This window comes from Lineus longissimus, chromosome 7 (genome assembly GCF_910592395.1).
Source record: "Lineus longissimus chromosome 7, tnLinLong1.2, whole genome shotgun sequence".
In the NCBI taxonomy this organism is placed as follows: Eukaryota; Metazoa; Nemertea; class Pilidiophora; order Heteronemertea; family Lineidae; genus Lineus; species Lineus longissimus.
The window spans coordinates 20,804,140-20,820,277 of NC_088314.1; the positions used below are offsets into that span (position 1 = coordinate 20,804,140).

At 43.7% G+C, this 16,138-nt stretch overlaps 2 protein-coding genes across 3 annotated transcripts; both read left to right on the plus strand.

Moving 5' to 3' along the window:
* Positions 1-384: 384 nt before the first annotated feature.
* On the plus strand, positions 385-7,363 carry LOC135491334 (ataxin-10-like). The gene is made up of 11 exons (XM_064777122.1): positions 385-525; positions 929-1,135; positions 1,429-1,541; positions 1,758-1,860; positions 2,126-2,290; positions 2,725-2,802; positions 3,015-3,282; positions 3,693-3,801; positions 4,156-4,337; positions 4,807-4,870; positions 5,160-7,363. The coding sequence occupies exons 1-11, from the start codon at positions 395-397 to the stop codon at positions 5,342-5,344; spliced, it is 1,605 nt and encodes a 534-aa protein (XP_064633192.1). The 5' UTR covers positions 385-394; the 3' UTR covers positions 5,345-7,363.
* A 698-nt stretch (positions 7,364-8,061) lies between these two features.
* Positions 8,062-15,707, plus strand: LOC135491332 (ankyrin-2-like). Of its 2 annotated transcripts, none has more exons than XM_064777119.1 (10): positions 8,062-8,192; positions 8,720-8,917; positions 9,100-10,444; positions 10,726-10,908; positions 11,129-11,257; positions 11,395-11,671; positions 11,817-12,817; positions 13,179-13,468; positions 13,609-13,848; positions 14,295-15,707. In XM_064777119.1, the coding sequence occupies exons 2-10, from the start codon at positions 8,738-8,740 to the stop codon at positions 14,670-14,672; spliced, it is 4,023 nt and encodes a 1,340-aa protein (XP_064633189.1). In that variant the 5' UTR covers positions 8,062-8,192; positions 8,720-8,737; the 3' UTR covers positions 14,673-15,707. The 2 variants fall into 2 exon arrangements, with proteins under 2 accessions (XP_064633189.1, XP_064633190.1); XM_064777120.1 differs by lacking the exon at positions 8,062-8,192 and adding an exon at positions 8,218-8,357.
* The last annotated feature ends 431 nt before the right edge of the window (positions 15,708-16,138 follow it).

The following is a 16,138-nucleotide window of genomic DNA, read 5'->3' on the forward strand; positions in this document are numbered from 1 at the left end:
GGGGTTGGGGGGGCCTTCCCCCCCAATTTACTGACTAAAACCTGTCACTTTCAGAGAACGGGGAGGGGGTTTGTGGGACTCATCCCCCAATGTACTGGGTAAATATGTCAGAAGGACGGGGGTTTGGGGGGCTCCCCCATGTCAAACAGTTGTGTGAGTTCACTAGAGCTTGCTCTTTACATATTATGATTCGTTTATAGCCATATGTTATGGTTTCAAATAATTTCGTAGAATTTCAACAAATCTTTATTCAACCAAAAGTCCCAGGGAGCGAAACGAATGGGGGCGAAAAGGTCAGATACCGAAACGACCGAATACCGTCGCTGGGCATTCAGGCATTAGGCGGCGAGGACGGAATTCGTCTCTTTTACAGAAGAAAAAAAGTGAAAAAAAGATGGCTGCGGATGAAAAATTCTTGCAGAATTTGCAATTCTTTCGTGATTATTCTGCATCTTGTGACAAATCTAACAACCCCCTTTCTGTTTTGAAAAATGTAACTATTACTCTTAGAGATGAAGGGTGTCGGTAAGTTAGCTTTGCCCTCCTGATACATGAGATTATTGGCTTTTTTTGCGGTGGTTCACATGGTTCATTCTGACGTACGTGCGGTATACATGGTGGTCCGAAAAAAAAGATGTGTCATTTGTCTTGTTGGCAGTGTTGCAATCGGTTGTGCAATCTGTGGATTTGCTTGATGTCACATCACTTCATGATAACACCACTGATGATTGTTGCTGAGATTTGGTCAGTAAACACAACATTGGCACCCATCTTCTCTTAAATCTTATCAACACACGCGTGCGGTCAGCCTGTTTTTGTGTCATTGTTATTGCACAAGCCATAGTCATGGGTGAATGATTATCTGTAGAGATATCTCGATGAGTCAGTTTTTAAATGAAATTTCAGATCGTTCTGCTCATTCTTTCAGACAAGCTCTTCCAACCTCATTTCTCGATGACAGCACCAACCTCGCTAAGTCCTTGATAAATGACATCAGAAAAGTCCACCAGACTGATCCGCAGCTCAAAGACAAGTTTGCTGAAGTTGTGGAACATCTTGAAGTTGTCGCTGAAGTCTACAGATGCTTGAGGAATTGTTGTGCAAGGTGTAAGAGGAACCAGTTGTATATTGGCAGGTTGGTTGTGTAATTACTTTAACCGGGGAATAACCCTGGCTCTACGGAGGTGACAACACGATGAGTTTTAGAATGTGTTCAGTGCCACTTTGTTTGTCCATTGTTCTGTGTCCGCAGTCTTCTCACAGGAGTGCAGTCAGGTTTGGTGACTGAATTCCTGCAAAATTGTTTGGATTTGTTTCATTCATACTCAAATTTGTTTCTTCAACTTACAATTTTTTCGCAATAGAAGTTTCTGCAACTTATATAAATCACCTTTAATCTATTCATTGACATTTTGAATTGTTTTTCAGCAATGTGGCATTCTTGAAGTCGACAAAGGAGTTTCTGGCCCAGTTACTCCACTTTCATCGAACGATACCTGCTTTGGTTGCATTTACTCTACCCTCACAAAACATCACCCTTAGTAAGTACAGTAGAACACCCTCAAGTCTAACAATTAGTGTCCTTAATAGAGAGGTGTCCTGAGTAGGGAGGTCAAATTGAATGGAAACAACCAATTTGGGACCAAAACTAGTTTCAGTGATAGGGAGGGCAAGCTCTGATTGCACAATACTCTTTGCAAAATGTTGGAAAATGAGGTTGATTGGAACTTATTATGCGCTTCTGTTCTCATTTTCAGAGCTGCAGTGCCTCTACAGTGTTGTGCAATGCTTAGGAAATCTTGTGACGGACTGTCCAGAAAACCATGAAAAAGTGTGGTTGATGTTTGGCACTTTATTTGCGTGAGTAAACCTTTGTCATTTTACACATGAACCTCAGATTGCAAAGTACACATTGTTACATTGTGATCTCTAACTTCTCCTCAACTTGGCTGAAGACGATGGTTTCTGATGCAGTGGCAATGCCTTCAAGACTGTAATGACACTCAGTCTTAGAATGGATTCTGGACACAGAAAGAGATTTCTTTGTTGTGAGTCGCTCTCCATTTTGATTGTGAGCTATTTTATTGACGTAGGAGATGTTACAATGTATGTCTTCAAATTCCAGTGAGATTTTAAAACTTCCTGACAACACGTTGACAGACTTCATTTGCATGGTTCTAATGAACTGTAAGTCAGACAATGAGCGCAGAAAGCAGTTGACCTCAACTGAGGGGTGGAAAATACTAGAAGAAGTATTGAGAACGGTTTGTCATGAAGATATCGAATGGGGGTAAGTTCCAAGTGTTCACTTCTTCTGCATGTAGATAGGTCAGTGACATAGTGGTAAGAACACCAGGCTCTCAATCAGGGAAGTGTGGGTTTGACTCTCGGAAGGCCCACCATTGGTTTGACTCTGATGTTCTTTGGCAAGATGTCCAACTCCAGATTGCTTTGTCTTCCATACAAGACCTAAAATGGAGGTTTCTTGTACCTGAAGGGCATGCGAGTCAATGCAAGTGGACTGCACCTTGAAGTGGAATCCACTTAATGTCAGATGTGGAGTCTCTTGGCAAGTTGACCTAATTGATGCCCAGTCGTAGTGGCATGGGTAAACAGTCACAAGTCCTGACATGTATTACTCCTTGAGAATGATCTCCCCCCAAGCATTAAAGAAATAGGACATTCGCGGGATCACCCTCCGATGATTTGCCATTTCTATTCCAGTGTCTTCTATCTTGAGGACCTGATGAAGAGGCAGGAACTTTTCAGTGTTGCTTACAAGGAATTACAAGATTCAGAAAGGTAATAGCTGGCAGAGAAGGATCACATTCCTGATGAACAAATGAGGAGGTACTACTACATCAGTGTCGTTATAAATCATCTAATGAAAGGTGGGAAAAAGCCGTATTGGTATTGAGGGCCAGAGTTGCTATGTAAACAGCTTGGGTTTTCCCTGCTGAATACGAGTATGATTTTGATAAACAACTAAAAGTCGTAATCCTCTTTGATTTTAGGATGGTTTTGCTGGACTTTATCCATGCTGAAGTCAGTTCATCTCTGGACCGAGGTGACCGACCCGTGGATGCCCGGGATACACAGAGTGGGTATCAGCAGCTCCCCTCCAATGATGCCCAGGCTGAGGGCCACCTTCTTCCCACGGACGAGGCTCAGCTCGCATATCACTGCCTCCCATCCGAAAGCCTCCGCATCTTGGCCATGGAATTCAAAGACAATGCCCACCTCATACTGGGAACCAGCCGCAGGCCTGGCGAGGAAGTTTCTGTAAGTTTGTCTTGGATGTGGTTTAAAACTCCTGGCTATTTTAAGCTGTGAAATGATAAAACCATATTGACCAGGCGAGATTTTCCATTCATTTTCAGACTTTTGTTGCCTTTTTCTTTTGACAGCCAAAACAGATATGTAATGATGTAGCACTGTGTGTCTTGGCTCTTGAATGACACTGACCCCGGGCCTATGGCTATATGATCTTTGGCAGAGCATTTCTGTGTCTGCGCTCCTCTGCTTACATCCTTGTAGCTCTCGATTTGATAATTGTATTCAAAGTCACTTATATAGTGCCTCTTCAAGGCCTGATCCAAGGTGCATCTCACCAAGTGACCTCCGGACCATCGAGTTTGGACGTCTCTTGAGAGTGTCAATGCCTTTGCATAAAATGGGGTCATATTTTCCAGGAGCCGAAGCTGGTCTTGAGGGTGTTGGATATTTTATGCACAGCTACTGCGGCGGACGGGGACTACATCAGCATCCAGGACGACATCGACCTCCTCAAATGCTGTCTTCGTAAGTATTTCGTGCACTCTCGCATACTCATTTGTTTAACTATCATCTCTTCAGCACTTATGTGTTTGTTCAATCTTCATATCGGCTCCTCCAAGGTTAGACTTCATCAGTTTTGAGCAGAACATAGGCAAGGGAAAGATCGTACAGTGGAACCCTGGTAACACAACCACTCATGGGACCAAGGTTGAATGGTCGCGTTACTGTGGTACTCACCTGTTGACCTCGAGGGAGGATGAAATTCAGTGACTCATTCAGTGAGCTTACTGGTGATGAAGCTGACTCTTCATCGGACTTGATCGGCCTTGCCTGGGGAAGGGGGGGTCAGAGTAACATGAATATCTTATGTCTTCACAGATCTGCTGCACACCATGTTCCTGCTCGGCCAGCAGGACGACAACAATCCATTCTCTAGCAGGAAACTCTCCGACGTGACAACGTTAGAGCCGGAGAGCTCTCATCCAATGTATGGGTTGAAAAGAGACTTAATCAGGCTGATTGGAAACATGGTGCACAGAAATAAACGCAATCAGGATCAGGTCAGTAGTTTCTGGTGGCTGACAGTGCCTGAATATTATGGTATCAAAGTCTTTTTTCTTCTTCTAAGCATCCAATTTGCTTTTTATGGCTGTAAGACATATCTATGTCTTATGAACCTGGCTGTCATTTTTTGTTCTTGCCAAGATCCCCAAAGCCTTATTTCCATTGATGCACCGCTCGGCCACGTGCCTGAGTAAGCAGTTCTGGGCCATGCTCTGGTCTTTGTTCAGTGCACTGGCCCCTTCCACACCCAGCCATGTTCATCCTCGCCAGGAAGGCTTTAAGTCTGCAGTTGCCTGTCCTGACACAATGATGCGTTATCACGTGACTGTAAAATGTTCGTGACCCTAAAAGTTGGTGTGAATTTGCTTCTTTTCATTTGGTGATAGATTAAATTGCCAAGTTAATTTCCAAAATAAAAATGAAAGTTGTCGTTCATTTAAAAAATATAATTGATCTTATTCACAGGTACGTGAGTTGGGTGGTATCCCCCTCATACTGGACCACACAAACATCGATGGAAGAAACCCATGTATCCTTTGCTCATCATCATCATCATCTGATTAAGGAGGCAACTTTAACTTTGAAATTCTCAAAACCTTTTTCTTCTTATGCTTTTGAAATTGGCCATCTCAATTGGTTGTTTCACCATTCATCGTTGATTGCATAGGCCATGTTGACACCTTAGACAACTGACTGTCTGTCTTCATGCTGGGTTTAATCTGTCAGGATTGAACCAGGGACCTCTTGACTGCTGGTCAGGGATGTGAGCCTCTCCAATGCGAGGCCTTTCATAATCATTAATCCTTAACTTTCATCAGTTATTTTACAATGGGCCATCTTCACGATCCGTAATCTCTGCGAAGACAATCGAGACAACCAGGCTGTGATTGCCAATATGAATCTACAGGGTGTTGCAAACAGTGCGGAGTTACTCAGAGACTTTGGAGTTGAGGCCGTGGTCGAGAACGGAAAGATCGTCGTGAAATCATCGAAGACCAGATGACGAAGGTTGTGTGGTGGTCTACGTCCTCTCTTCGCAGCAATACCCACTTGCACTGTGTTCGTGATAATAATAACAATTATCATCATCTATCTATACGGCTCGACATGGAAGTGAATTATCAGTAAACATGACTTCATACATGACTTTGTTTGTAACTCTACTTGTACATATTTTGGGCAAATTTATCAAGAATTGAAGACTGTTGTCAGGTTGTCTGATGTGATCTCATCCTGGCCGCCTGGTTGTGACTCCTTATAGGAGATAATAATCAAATACAAAGGAATCTCCCTCAGTGCAGCAAAGTCATTACAAGGACAGTTCGTTTTGAATTTTCATCCCAACGGGTGCACTATTGTGCACTCGGAGGCGTTTATTGAAGGCACAGCAAGTAGTGGACATGCAGTTCAATTAAAGGGACATGAGATATGTTGGTTTTTCATACAAACCTGGCTTCCAGGTGGGCATTGACTTCTCCCATCAGGATCATTGAAAAGTCATTAAACTGAAAAAAAGGAGTGCATGAGGTCAGAATGTAACCATGGACCTCAAACTCAAAGTGTCCAAAAATTCTACATTTCTGAAATTGATGGTAACACTCTGGTCCTAAATCCCAAGTGTTGATAGCGGTGTTTCACTCCGTGTCAAATGCAATTTTAGGGGTTCTGTGTTCTATGCATTATTCTATGTATAATTAGATCGCGGGTATATATCATATTACCGAGTATATAAGTGTCAATGTTGTTTACATTCATGTTAGCCTCCATAGTTTGCAAACTTAATCAGGAGTTGTCCATATTTGTTGATTCAAAAAAAGAAGGTAACTTTATTTCATGTTTCTCTGTCGAGCAGTACTGTATGGGTAAGACCACAAAGAGATCACTCTGGTAAGATGTATTCTGGTATGGATCCAAGGGGCCCGTCCGACCAGACCCATCTCGGCACTGATTTCAGAAGAAAAATTGAAATTGACAATGAAATTTTGAAAAGATTGTTGAACTTGATCATAAAATTCTAAAAGATTTAGACCCTTTGCCCCCTCTTTCTTTGCCAAGTTGTGGATCGGCTGCTGGTTCAGGCGGTGCCAATGTTCAGATCAAAGGCTTTATGGCTCCTGGCCTGCTTCACAGTATATATCATGGGTTGTTTCAATAAAACTTCTTTACACCAGGAGTGATTCTTTGATAATGTTGTGCCGACTCGCGGCTTAGTTAGGTTGATGTTGACTGTAGCTTGTTGTCATCTGAAATTCGTTATGATGCTGGACTTGTCCTTGAACAATGCAAGCTTATTTGCGTAGTTGTTGGATTTTCCGTTGACTGGGTCACATGTGGTGTGTTAGGTGTTTGTAACTACTTGTTGGTTGTCCATCTTGGTGAGGCCTGGGAAGGCTTTCTGAGCTTTAGTCTGAACCACCAAAGTGTATTCTTGACTGCTGAAAGCAAGCCAAAAAGTACTGGACTGGTGCCAGTAAGCCAACCCGAAGGGAAAAACCTGTGCAGGTGAAATTCTGGCCAAAGTTCAGAGTCTTTCAGCTATTCCAGCTTACCAAGTCTAGATCTGGAAGTTTATTGTCGTCATAGAAACCCTGATCTGGGAGAGTTTTGAGGAAACAGATTTTTAGTACAACCAGATATTCGTGTATGTCCTTGTGCGTGAGATTTCATGAAAAAATGCAAGAAATTTGTACAAAGTTTCATACCATCTTATTGTTTTCTGCGTTCGAATATTTTATGAAACTTGTCTATGCTAAAGTTAACATCATCATGTATAGTTGATTGAAGTGATTTCTAAATTTATCAATAGTACCAAAGGGTCACTGCATGCATATGGTGAGTGTCACTGGAGAAAAAAAAGATGTTTGTAAGCTTTGGTGAGCTTCAGACATTTATTTTTACTATTGAAAAGTTTTTGAATCACAGTTATGGTTCCTAATGCTTTCTTTCTAATATTTAAGTGCCAAAATGAAAATTTGTAATTGTGACATTCCGAGAATGCATAAATAAATAAAAGATCATGTGTCCAGTAATCTGAGTTTTACTTGATGACTTGTTGGTTGCCCAACCCCCAGTTGGTATCATGGCTATTTAGAGAGCAAATCTCACGGGTGCGGGGTATTATCATACCCCGCACCCAAACTTTTCAAACTGCAGCACATACTGATTCCGGGCGTTCGAGTACTACCGAAGATGGTTCGAATCGGCAGCTGGTATTTTCGAGGATACACTGGGGTAAAAAAGTATTGGTGTCGGACCGTGAGTTTTCCAATCAGAATTAGTCAAAGGGTATCCTGAGCTTCAGGCTTTTTATGCGTCATATCGAGAGGCGTCACTCAACCCAACTGATTAGATTGTGACAGAAAAGCGAAGACAAGTTTGGTCGCCCGGTCGATGACACTCGTTCCATGTATCATTTGAGCTACTTGGAGAACATCCTCGAATAATAGGACCAGTTGTATGCTCCTTTTCTCCCACAGCAGTGCAGAGTCATTTAAGGCCCTTAAACATATGAACCTGATGTGCAATATCTCTTCAGACTGCATTTCTGATAGGACTAGGCCCAGCTGGGCAGCAGTGAGAGGTGAAGGTACGACGCGGTCGTCGTCACAATCATCTCTTTCAGAGACACTAATCAGTTACATTTTGGAACTGTAGATGGCACCACAAGACGGACACAAATCTTCGCAACACTTGTCTCCTATGCAACATGTACACAATCTACAATTTGTCAGTTTTGACAGTTTTGATGAGGAAGCGACTGTAAACATGTCGTTTTCCCTCCCTTCTCATCCTGTGATGGCCAATCTGACATGACACTATGAATTGATAAAGATTCTATTCTCATCATTGAGGTTGATTTGTTTGCTTAGTAGATTAGTTTAGGAGTGATCGTGTGATGAAAAGTTAATCTAAAGATTTGACAGAATTTCTCTTGCACTATCTGTATACATTGTAAAGGCCTGGCCCTAGGCCTTGGCCAAGAGTTCTTATTCATTGGCACCTGTGAGGTGGTTGTAGTAAGTGTGCTCATGTGGAGTGGTCATAATATACTCAGTAGAAGCTATTTAGCCGGTTGAAGGGCACCTGTAAAAGCCTGTAGGGTACAAACGGCCTTCCGGTAGGCCTATACTGGCCTACATGTATGACAAGTGAAACAGATACACAAAAACTGACTAAGTAGCATCTACACAGTATCATACCATGTCACTGTCAAGGGGTATTTGTTAATACAGGGAGGGGGTTATAGGGGCCTATACCGTAGGCCTAGAGGTAGAGACCAGGCCGGAGAGTCACATTCACAGCCTATGAAAATATTTTTTTGTGGAATAGGAGTAGAATATTTAAAAATCTTTAATAAAACTTTGTCTTTCCAATTCAGCACATCCAACTCGTCAAGATGATAGTCCAGCGAGACATCTTGACGTCCTTCTACACCTTCCTTGAAGGCCTCGAGTTCACCCGCCCCAGCGAGGACACCCAGGACCCAAATGAGCTCCTTATTCTTGCGTTGATCATGGAGGACCTTGGGTTATTCAAGAGAAGATGGACACCGGCTGCCAAACTTTACAAGCATTCAGTAAGTTTTTCGTGAGCCTAGTCATTAGTCAAGTATGACAAAATGGAGACACAATTTTGCATGGAGGATTGGAGGAGTAAATAGGATTCAGTCCTTGAAAGAAGACCTGTGACCTTTGCCTAGTTTTACTCCATGGAGGATTTCCTCTTAATTTTGACCTAATATTTGAATTCTCTTTACAGGGAAATGGCTTCAACTTTCTCCACATTGCGGTGGTGAGAGGGTCCATTGAGATAATACGTTTCCTCCTGAATGAGGGTATGGACCTTAATGACAATGCCAAGGGAATATCTAAAGATGCCTGCTATAGTGACCTTTCATGTTTACATCTGGCAGTTACGGAGAAATCAAAAGATGTGGTGCTCTTGTTGCTTCGCAGTGGATGTTATACTGAGTGTCATTTACGGGTTAACAGGCAAGAGGTTGTCCCTGCGTCTGCTGCGACCGGTACAGAGTCAGAAAAGGAGAAAAAAGAGTATAAAGGCACTGAAAAGAAGGATGGAAAAGAGGAGGAAAAGGAGGATGTCTCGAAAAAAGAACCTCATATTCTTAGCGGGATGACACCATTACATTTTTCAGCGTTACTGAGTCATCTTGATATCATACAGCTGCTTATCGACCACCGTGCGATCATAAACGCTGCCACCGATCATGGCTTTATGTGTCTTCATTTGGCTTCCATTCACAATTTCGGCGATTTAGCTGAAATGTTGTTGACTAAGCGCATCTTGAAAGAAGTGCGCGCAAAAGATGGTGCGACTCCTCTCTTCTTGGCAGCATCTCATGGTGCAGTCAAAGTTCTTAATATCCTCATTGCAGCTGGTTGTAGCGTGAATGCACAAATATCACGGGGAATCACTGCTTTACATTCTGCTGCGCAACGAGGTTATGTTGAAATCATCAACATTCTGTGTGCAGCGGGATGCGACATTGACCCGATTGCTGACTTTGTTGACAAGAATGATGAAGTTGTCTTAGCTGGGACGACCCCTCTCCATGTTGCCACGGCATCAGGAAAACGGTACTGCGTCGAAGCGCTCCTGAAACATGGTGCTGACCCGAACCTGAAATACACAAGTAAAGAACATGGCAAAGACATAACATCATTTCATCTCGCTATCAACAAACAATCAGAAATCATATGCCGAATTTTACTGAAATATGGCGGGGATATAAATGCCCAAAACGGTGAGGGATTCACGCCATTGATGTTAAGCGTTTATGAGAAGAATATGCATCTGAGTAAGTTCATCCTAAAGCAGCAAGGGGTGGATGTAAATATCGCGCTACCGTCCGGTGCTACTGCACTTGTTTCCGCCCTATACCAGGATAGTAAGGAATTTGTGGAACTGATTTTGAAGGAACCAGCGATTGATATCGAACAGACGTTTTCCTGGATGGATATTGCGGGTCAGAAGCAGAGTGACGTGACGCCACTGCACCTCGCCGTCGGGAAGGGCATGAAGGATATGGTCGAGATACTCCTCAAACATGGAGCAGACGTCAACACAAAGATGTCTCAAAATGGTGAGTTCTCTTTCTGTACACCAGGCGGTGACTTGGTCCAGTGATAGAGTTGTTGATGCCTGACATAATCAAATTGATTGTGACTTTGCCACGCTCGTTGAATGGTCGTGTAAGAGAGAGGTTCCTTGCACCTAGTGCAAAGAGGGATGGAAGACGCAAAGAGGAGAGCAAAAAGAGTACTTTAACGATGAGTTCTCACCAACTCCTACACCCTTAGTTTGACTGACACAGTCACACCCATTTCCTTCTTGGTTTATTGATATTTCACTTGGTACTTTCAGACGGAACTGATCTCAATGTCTCCCTGATGCACACAATATCCAACTGCAAACATCACCATCTTCGTGACATTCTCTACGACGCTGGCTGCCCCATCGATAGTGAGTCGACCAAAGGTATCACCCCCCTCATGATCGCTGCCTTGTATGGAGACACGGAGCATTTCAAGTTCCTTGTTGAAAGAGGTAGGTACTGTGGAAAGCAATCATGAAAATGAAAGCGTTTTAGCCGCCCATGCCAAGTTGGCCTGACTTTGACGAACAGAAGAGTCTTTCCTCTGAAATGTCCTCCTTCAGCTTAGAAAGGACTCATTTGCTGTGGTTGTGACCACATGAGCCAGCTACACAGCCACATTTATTCACATTATCCCGTCTAAAGATGAAAGAAGTATGTTTCTACTTATAGGTGCAAACATCAACAAGAGAGACAACACAAACCAAACATCATTGATGCAGCTTGCCAAGAAGGGAAGCGCTGGTCTCATTAGATATCTGGTTGAGAAAGGATGCGAGCTCGATGTACAGGATGATCAAGGTAAAAAAAATCTCAAAGATATTCAGCCCATATGACTCATCCAGGCAGCCTACTTATGCATAATACCATAATGCAGTGAATGCCAGGCTAACTATACTCGGGCAAATTGAGTCTAAATGTAGCTCTTCCCCCTTCAGGTTACACCGCACTCCACTGGGCAATCAGCTATGGCGAAAACCAAATTGCTCACTTCCTGGTAGACAGCGGATGCGATGTCAACCTTGTCAGCAAGAAAGTTCTCCACCGAGACAACCTCACCCCTCTTATCCTTGCGATCGAGTATTGCAGGGTTGATGTGATCGAGAAACTCTTATCGAAGGGGGCACATGCGACGACGTGTTACATGAGGGACTTGACGCCGTTACATTTGGCCGCTCAGCTGAATAAAGTAGAGATGATGAGCGTCATGATAAAGTAAGCATTCTTCTCAATTTGCAGAGAAATCCCACATTGCTTAAAATAAACTTTTGTCTCAAAGATAATGTTCTGCCGGTTTGATAGCTGAGTCTTCCAGTTGATCACAACGAGGTCAGTGAACCATAATCCCATTTTTCTGCAGGTATGGTGCTGACATTGACGCTAAATCAACCGAGGGTGAAACACCCCTCCATTTTGCCCTGTTGTTTGAAAGTCCAGGAGCAGCAAAACATCTGGTTAAAGCGGGCTGCGACCTTCGAACGAAGGCAAAAATCAGTACGATTTTGGATGAGATGGGCCTCCATTTAGCAATACAGAGGGAGTACACAGATGTCATTGACTTGGTAGCGGATTTCGGATCTGAGTTACATGAGTCGATCGTTGTGAATAACGTCACAGGTGTCACACCGCTCCATTTAGCCTGCGTTGATAATAAGACGGAGAGTTTGAAGAAGGTTATCGGGCTCGGTGCTGACATCAATCAGAGGCGTGGAGATGATTTCACAGCTTTGCTATCAGCGGCTACGAAAGGAAACGAGGATTCAGTCAAGTTGCTCCTCGAACATGGAGCAGACGTTCACCCAACAGTGACGGTAAATAACTGCTCTGATGTGCGACCGCTAGACATGGCGGGACAAAACGGCTTCCTTGAAGTCATAAAGCTCCTCATTCAAGGCGGTGCCAATGTCATGGATGGATTACGAAATGGCAGTCGGCCGGGAATACTGCCGCTCTTCTCCGCAGCAGAAAACGGATATTTTGAAGTTGTGAAATATTTCATAAACTTTGGCGTCGATGTGAACGCACAGGAGGACGGAGGCTTGAGTGCGTTACATTACGCGTCAATAGGTGGCCATGAAGAGATTGTGGAATATCTACTCAACAGCGGCGCAGATCCAAATCTCCGCGGAAAATACAACGACCGTGCCGATATGGCGTCACTTCATTGCGCTGCAGAGAATGGTCACATGGATATATGCGATAAGTTAATCGTTGCTGGAGCGGATATTAATGCAGTTTGTATCCGTGATGATAAAGGAGGGAATACAGCGACAATGGTGGCAACATTGGAAGACCAACCAGAGGTGCTCGTACTCTTGAGTCTTGGCTATGGTGGTGATGTCAATATTCAGACCAAAACAGGTAAAGTATCAGTGGAGAGTTCTCTCTTGTCCGATGCCCATTGCGTGCTGGGTAATCTTAAGCAGTTACATGAACAGTCATCACCTCATCCAAGCAACAACTAGTCAGTTATGTAACCCTTGCCGTATTAACCAAGGACTCTTTGTGCCCCTTGGAGACAGCCTAGTTGTCTCAAGTTTCTAGTTTCATGTTCCCGTTGAATCTGACAATTGTGGTTCTTTCTAGTGATCATGGAGGACACAAGCAAGCAGGCTAAAGCAATTTTAACAGCACTGGAAAATGGTCGGGTTGGTTGGTAAATGAACACGTCAATGCCAGTGGATCAGGCGGTCTCTCTGACCATTTCGTCATATTCTTGCAGGTCTCGCCCCACTCCACGTAGCGGTCCAAAACGGCTCCAAGGAAGCGTTTGAGATCCTGTTGTTAGCTGGTTGTGAAACCAACATCAAGACAAACCAGGGAATCACGGCACTGATCCTCGCAGCAGAGCATGGCCATGTGGAGATGGCGCGGGCGTTGATTGCGTCAGGCTGCGACGTACAAGCTTCATGCACAGTTGTGGATAGTGCGGATGTGGAGAGTTATAATGTCACAGCCATCCACCAGGCAGCAGAGTTTGGTCATGTCAAGATTCTCAAGATGTTGATACACGTGAGTAGTGTCTACTTCTTGACAATGCAACCCTCATAATCCTCATAATAACATTGTACGATGATATCTTCATAAGAAGGTGCTCAATCAGGGGTTTGGGTGAATGGTCATGTCAGTGTATTTTGGCAATTGTATTACAGGCCGGTGCAAGTGTCAACATCACCCAAAGCTACGAAGGGCGTTCGGGTATCACTCCTCTTCATTGCGCCGCCTTGACGGGCAAGGCAGACGTGGTGCCCATCCTCATTGAGGCTAAATGTGACATCAATGCCCAGACAGCAGAGGGACTCTCAGCCCTTCATCTAGCCGTCAAGGGGGGCTACATGGAAACTGCTAAGACCTTGATCGACTTGGATATTAACCCAACACTGAAGTCCAAGGTAAGTTAATCTTTTGATCAGGAGAAGATGAGAAGGACTTGTAGCCCGGGTTCAAACCTATGTTGTAGATCAAGAAAAATGAAGTTAGAATAAAACAATAGCTTTAGTTTGATATGTGGACAGATTATCTTATGCTTTCTTGAAGGGGGAGGAGTTGTGTAAAGATCAGTGACATTTTGGGCTGAGAAGAGCTTGAATGGCCTGTACTGACTTCATATGTAGTTAGATTAAATGCATAGGGTGAGTGAAGAAGTTAAGAGTGATTGAGGTCCAGGACCCAGTTGTTCGCTGGTGCTTACTTGGTGTTGTCTCCTTAGACTTCACACCAAGTTGAAGTTTACATCAAGTTAGTTTATACAAAGTCATTTGGAAGAACCTGGCCCAGTTCTAAGGGTACCAGTGTTCCTTTAGCCTGGTGATTGATTCCTGGTGTGTTTTGAATTCAGGCCGGAGAGATTGCCTCTGCCTTCGCCCACTCCACCGAACTCACACGGATGTTGCTCAATTACGAAGCTGCCTGGAAACTAAAACACCAGCGACCGAACCTGAAGAAGAAGCGCATGAGTCTTCATCAACGCATGAGTCTCGCACAAATCGAGGTCTTCAGCACAAAGGACTTCGTCGACAGCACGGACCAGGGCGGACGGGAAAATCTTGGAGGGCAGGCTGAGGAGGGGGAGGGACAGGAGGCTGCACCTGTTCCCCCACCACAGCCGCCTGCTGCACCCCCTGCCGCTGCCGGGGGAGGAAGTGCAGGGTCCCCTCGTGGCGGAGGTCAGAGTCAGCCTGAGGTGCCATTGAACATGCCGATTAGCGGCAGTTAGAACCTGGTCTCTGATTGACAGGACTCCAAATAATCATTGGATTAGAATATCTGTGATAGACAAAGTATACACAATAGACTCGGCTGTAAGTGTGACATGATGTTCTCTATGGTAACCAATCACATGCATAACCGCACACAAAATCTGGCAATTTGTTTCAGCGTCTGCCAATCATGGCGTTGATTCAAAATCCTCGAAGGAGCAGATGGCATAAAGCAGCACCCGAAAGGATTCTCTGACTGGAAAGCCAGCATTGTGAGGATAAGGACACTGTGCTCTTGGACTTGATGCATTATGAATATAACTTGTAGATGAACTGATAATATAAATGATTATATTTTGTACCATCAGTGCCTTGCTATGCATCCTACCTCTGTTATTTAAAGGCTGATGCCATCTGTTCAAAATTTTAAGTAGATTTTTTTAGTTATGTAAATGCACATTGAATATGAATTTCAACATTGCTGTTGTGTATGTCAATATAGATACACTCGTAGGTCAAATTTCATTACATTGTCATATGTACTGAATAATATGCAATACACATATAACATCTCATCATATATGTGACGAGTCACAGCAAACCCAGGCACATGTCGCACATATCCTGGTGTCATTTAGGTTCATCTTCTGTGCGACATGCGCCTGGTTTTGCTCTGACTCGTCACGTATTTTCTGTGCCAATTGTTGTATGTTGTAGCCGTGCCATGATTCTATATATATTTTCTTTATATTTATTCAAGTATATTAGGTGCAATTAACTCTTTTGGCTTGTGATATTATATAACCTGTTTTACACACAATCTACTAATACCAGTAGTTTACACTATAGAATTGTTCAAATGTAAATCTTAGTTTAACCCCTTTCGCTGCGGATGTGGTGAATATAGCACATGACACATGTCCCCATCATGTGCGGGTGACGTGAATAGTGTAGAATTTTCATCCATCTGCACTTGGCCGCACACATTCTCTCTAAACATGCTGTACGCACCCAGCACCTGTGCTTAGTAATTTCACTTGCCACTTGTTAAATAAAAGTTTTACACAAACTGTTGTCTTTTTTGAACTATTGTGCAATGGCCTGGAGGCGTCTCGTGCCCACCCATCTCAAAGCTGATCTCTTGCTGTAGAGATTGACTTCTCTGACCCACCTCAAAGCTGACTTCTTACTGTAGAGATGTATCTGAGCCACCCATCCCAAACCTGCATGGCCTCTTATTGTGAGACCTCTCTGAGCCACCCATCCCAAAGCTGATCTCTTGCTGTAGAGATTGACTTCTCTGACCCACCTCAAAGCTGACTTCTTACTGTAGAGATTTCTCTGAGCCACCTATCCCAAACCTGCATGGCCTCTTACTGTGAGACTTCTCTGAGCCACCCATCCCAAAGCTGATCTCTTACTGTAGAGACGTCTCTGAGCCGCCTATTTCAAAGATGACGTCTGACTATATAGAGACTTCTCT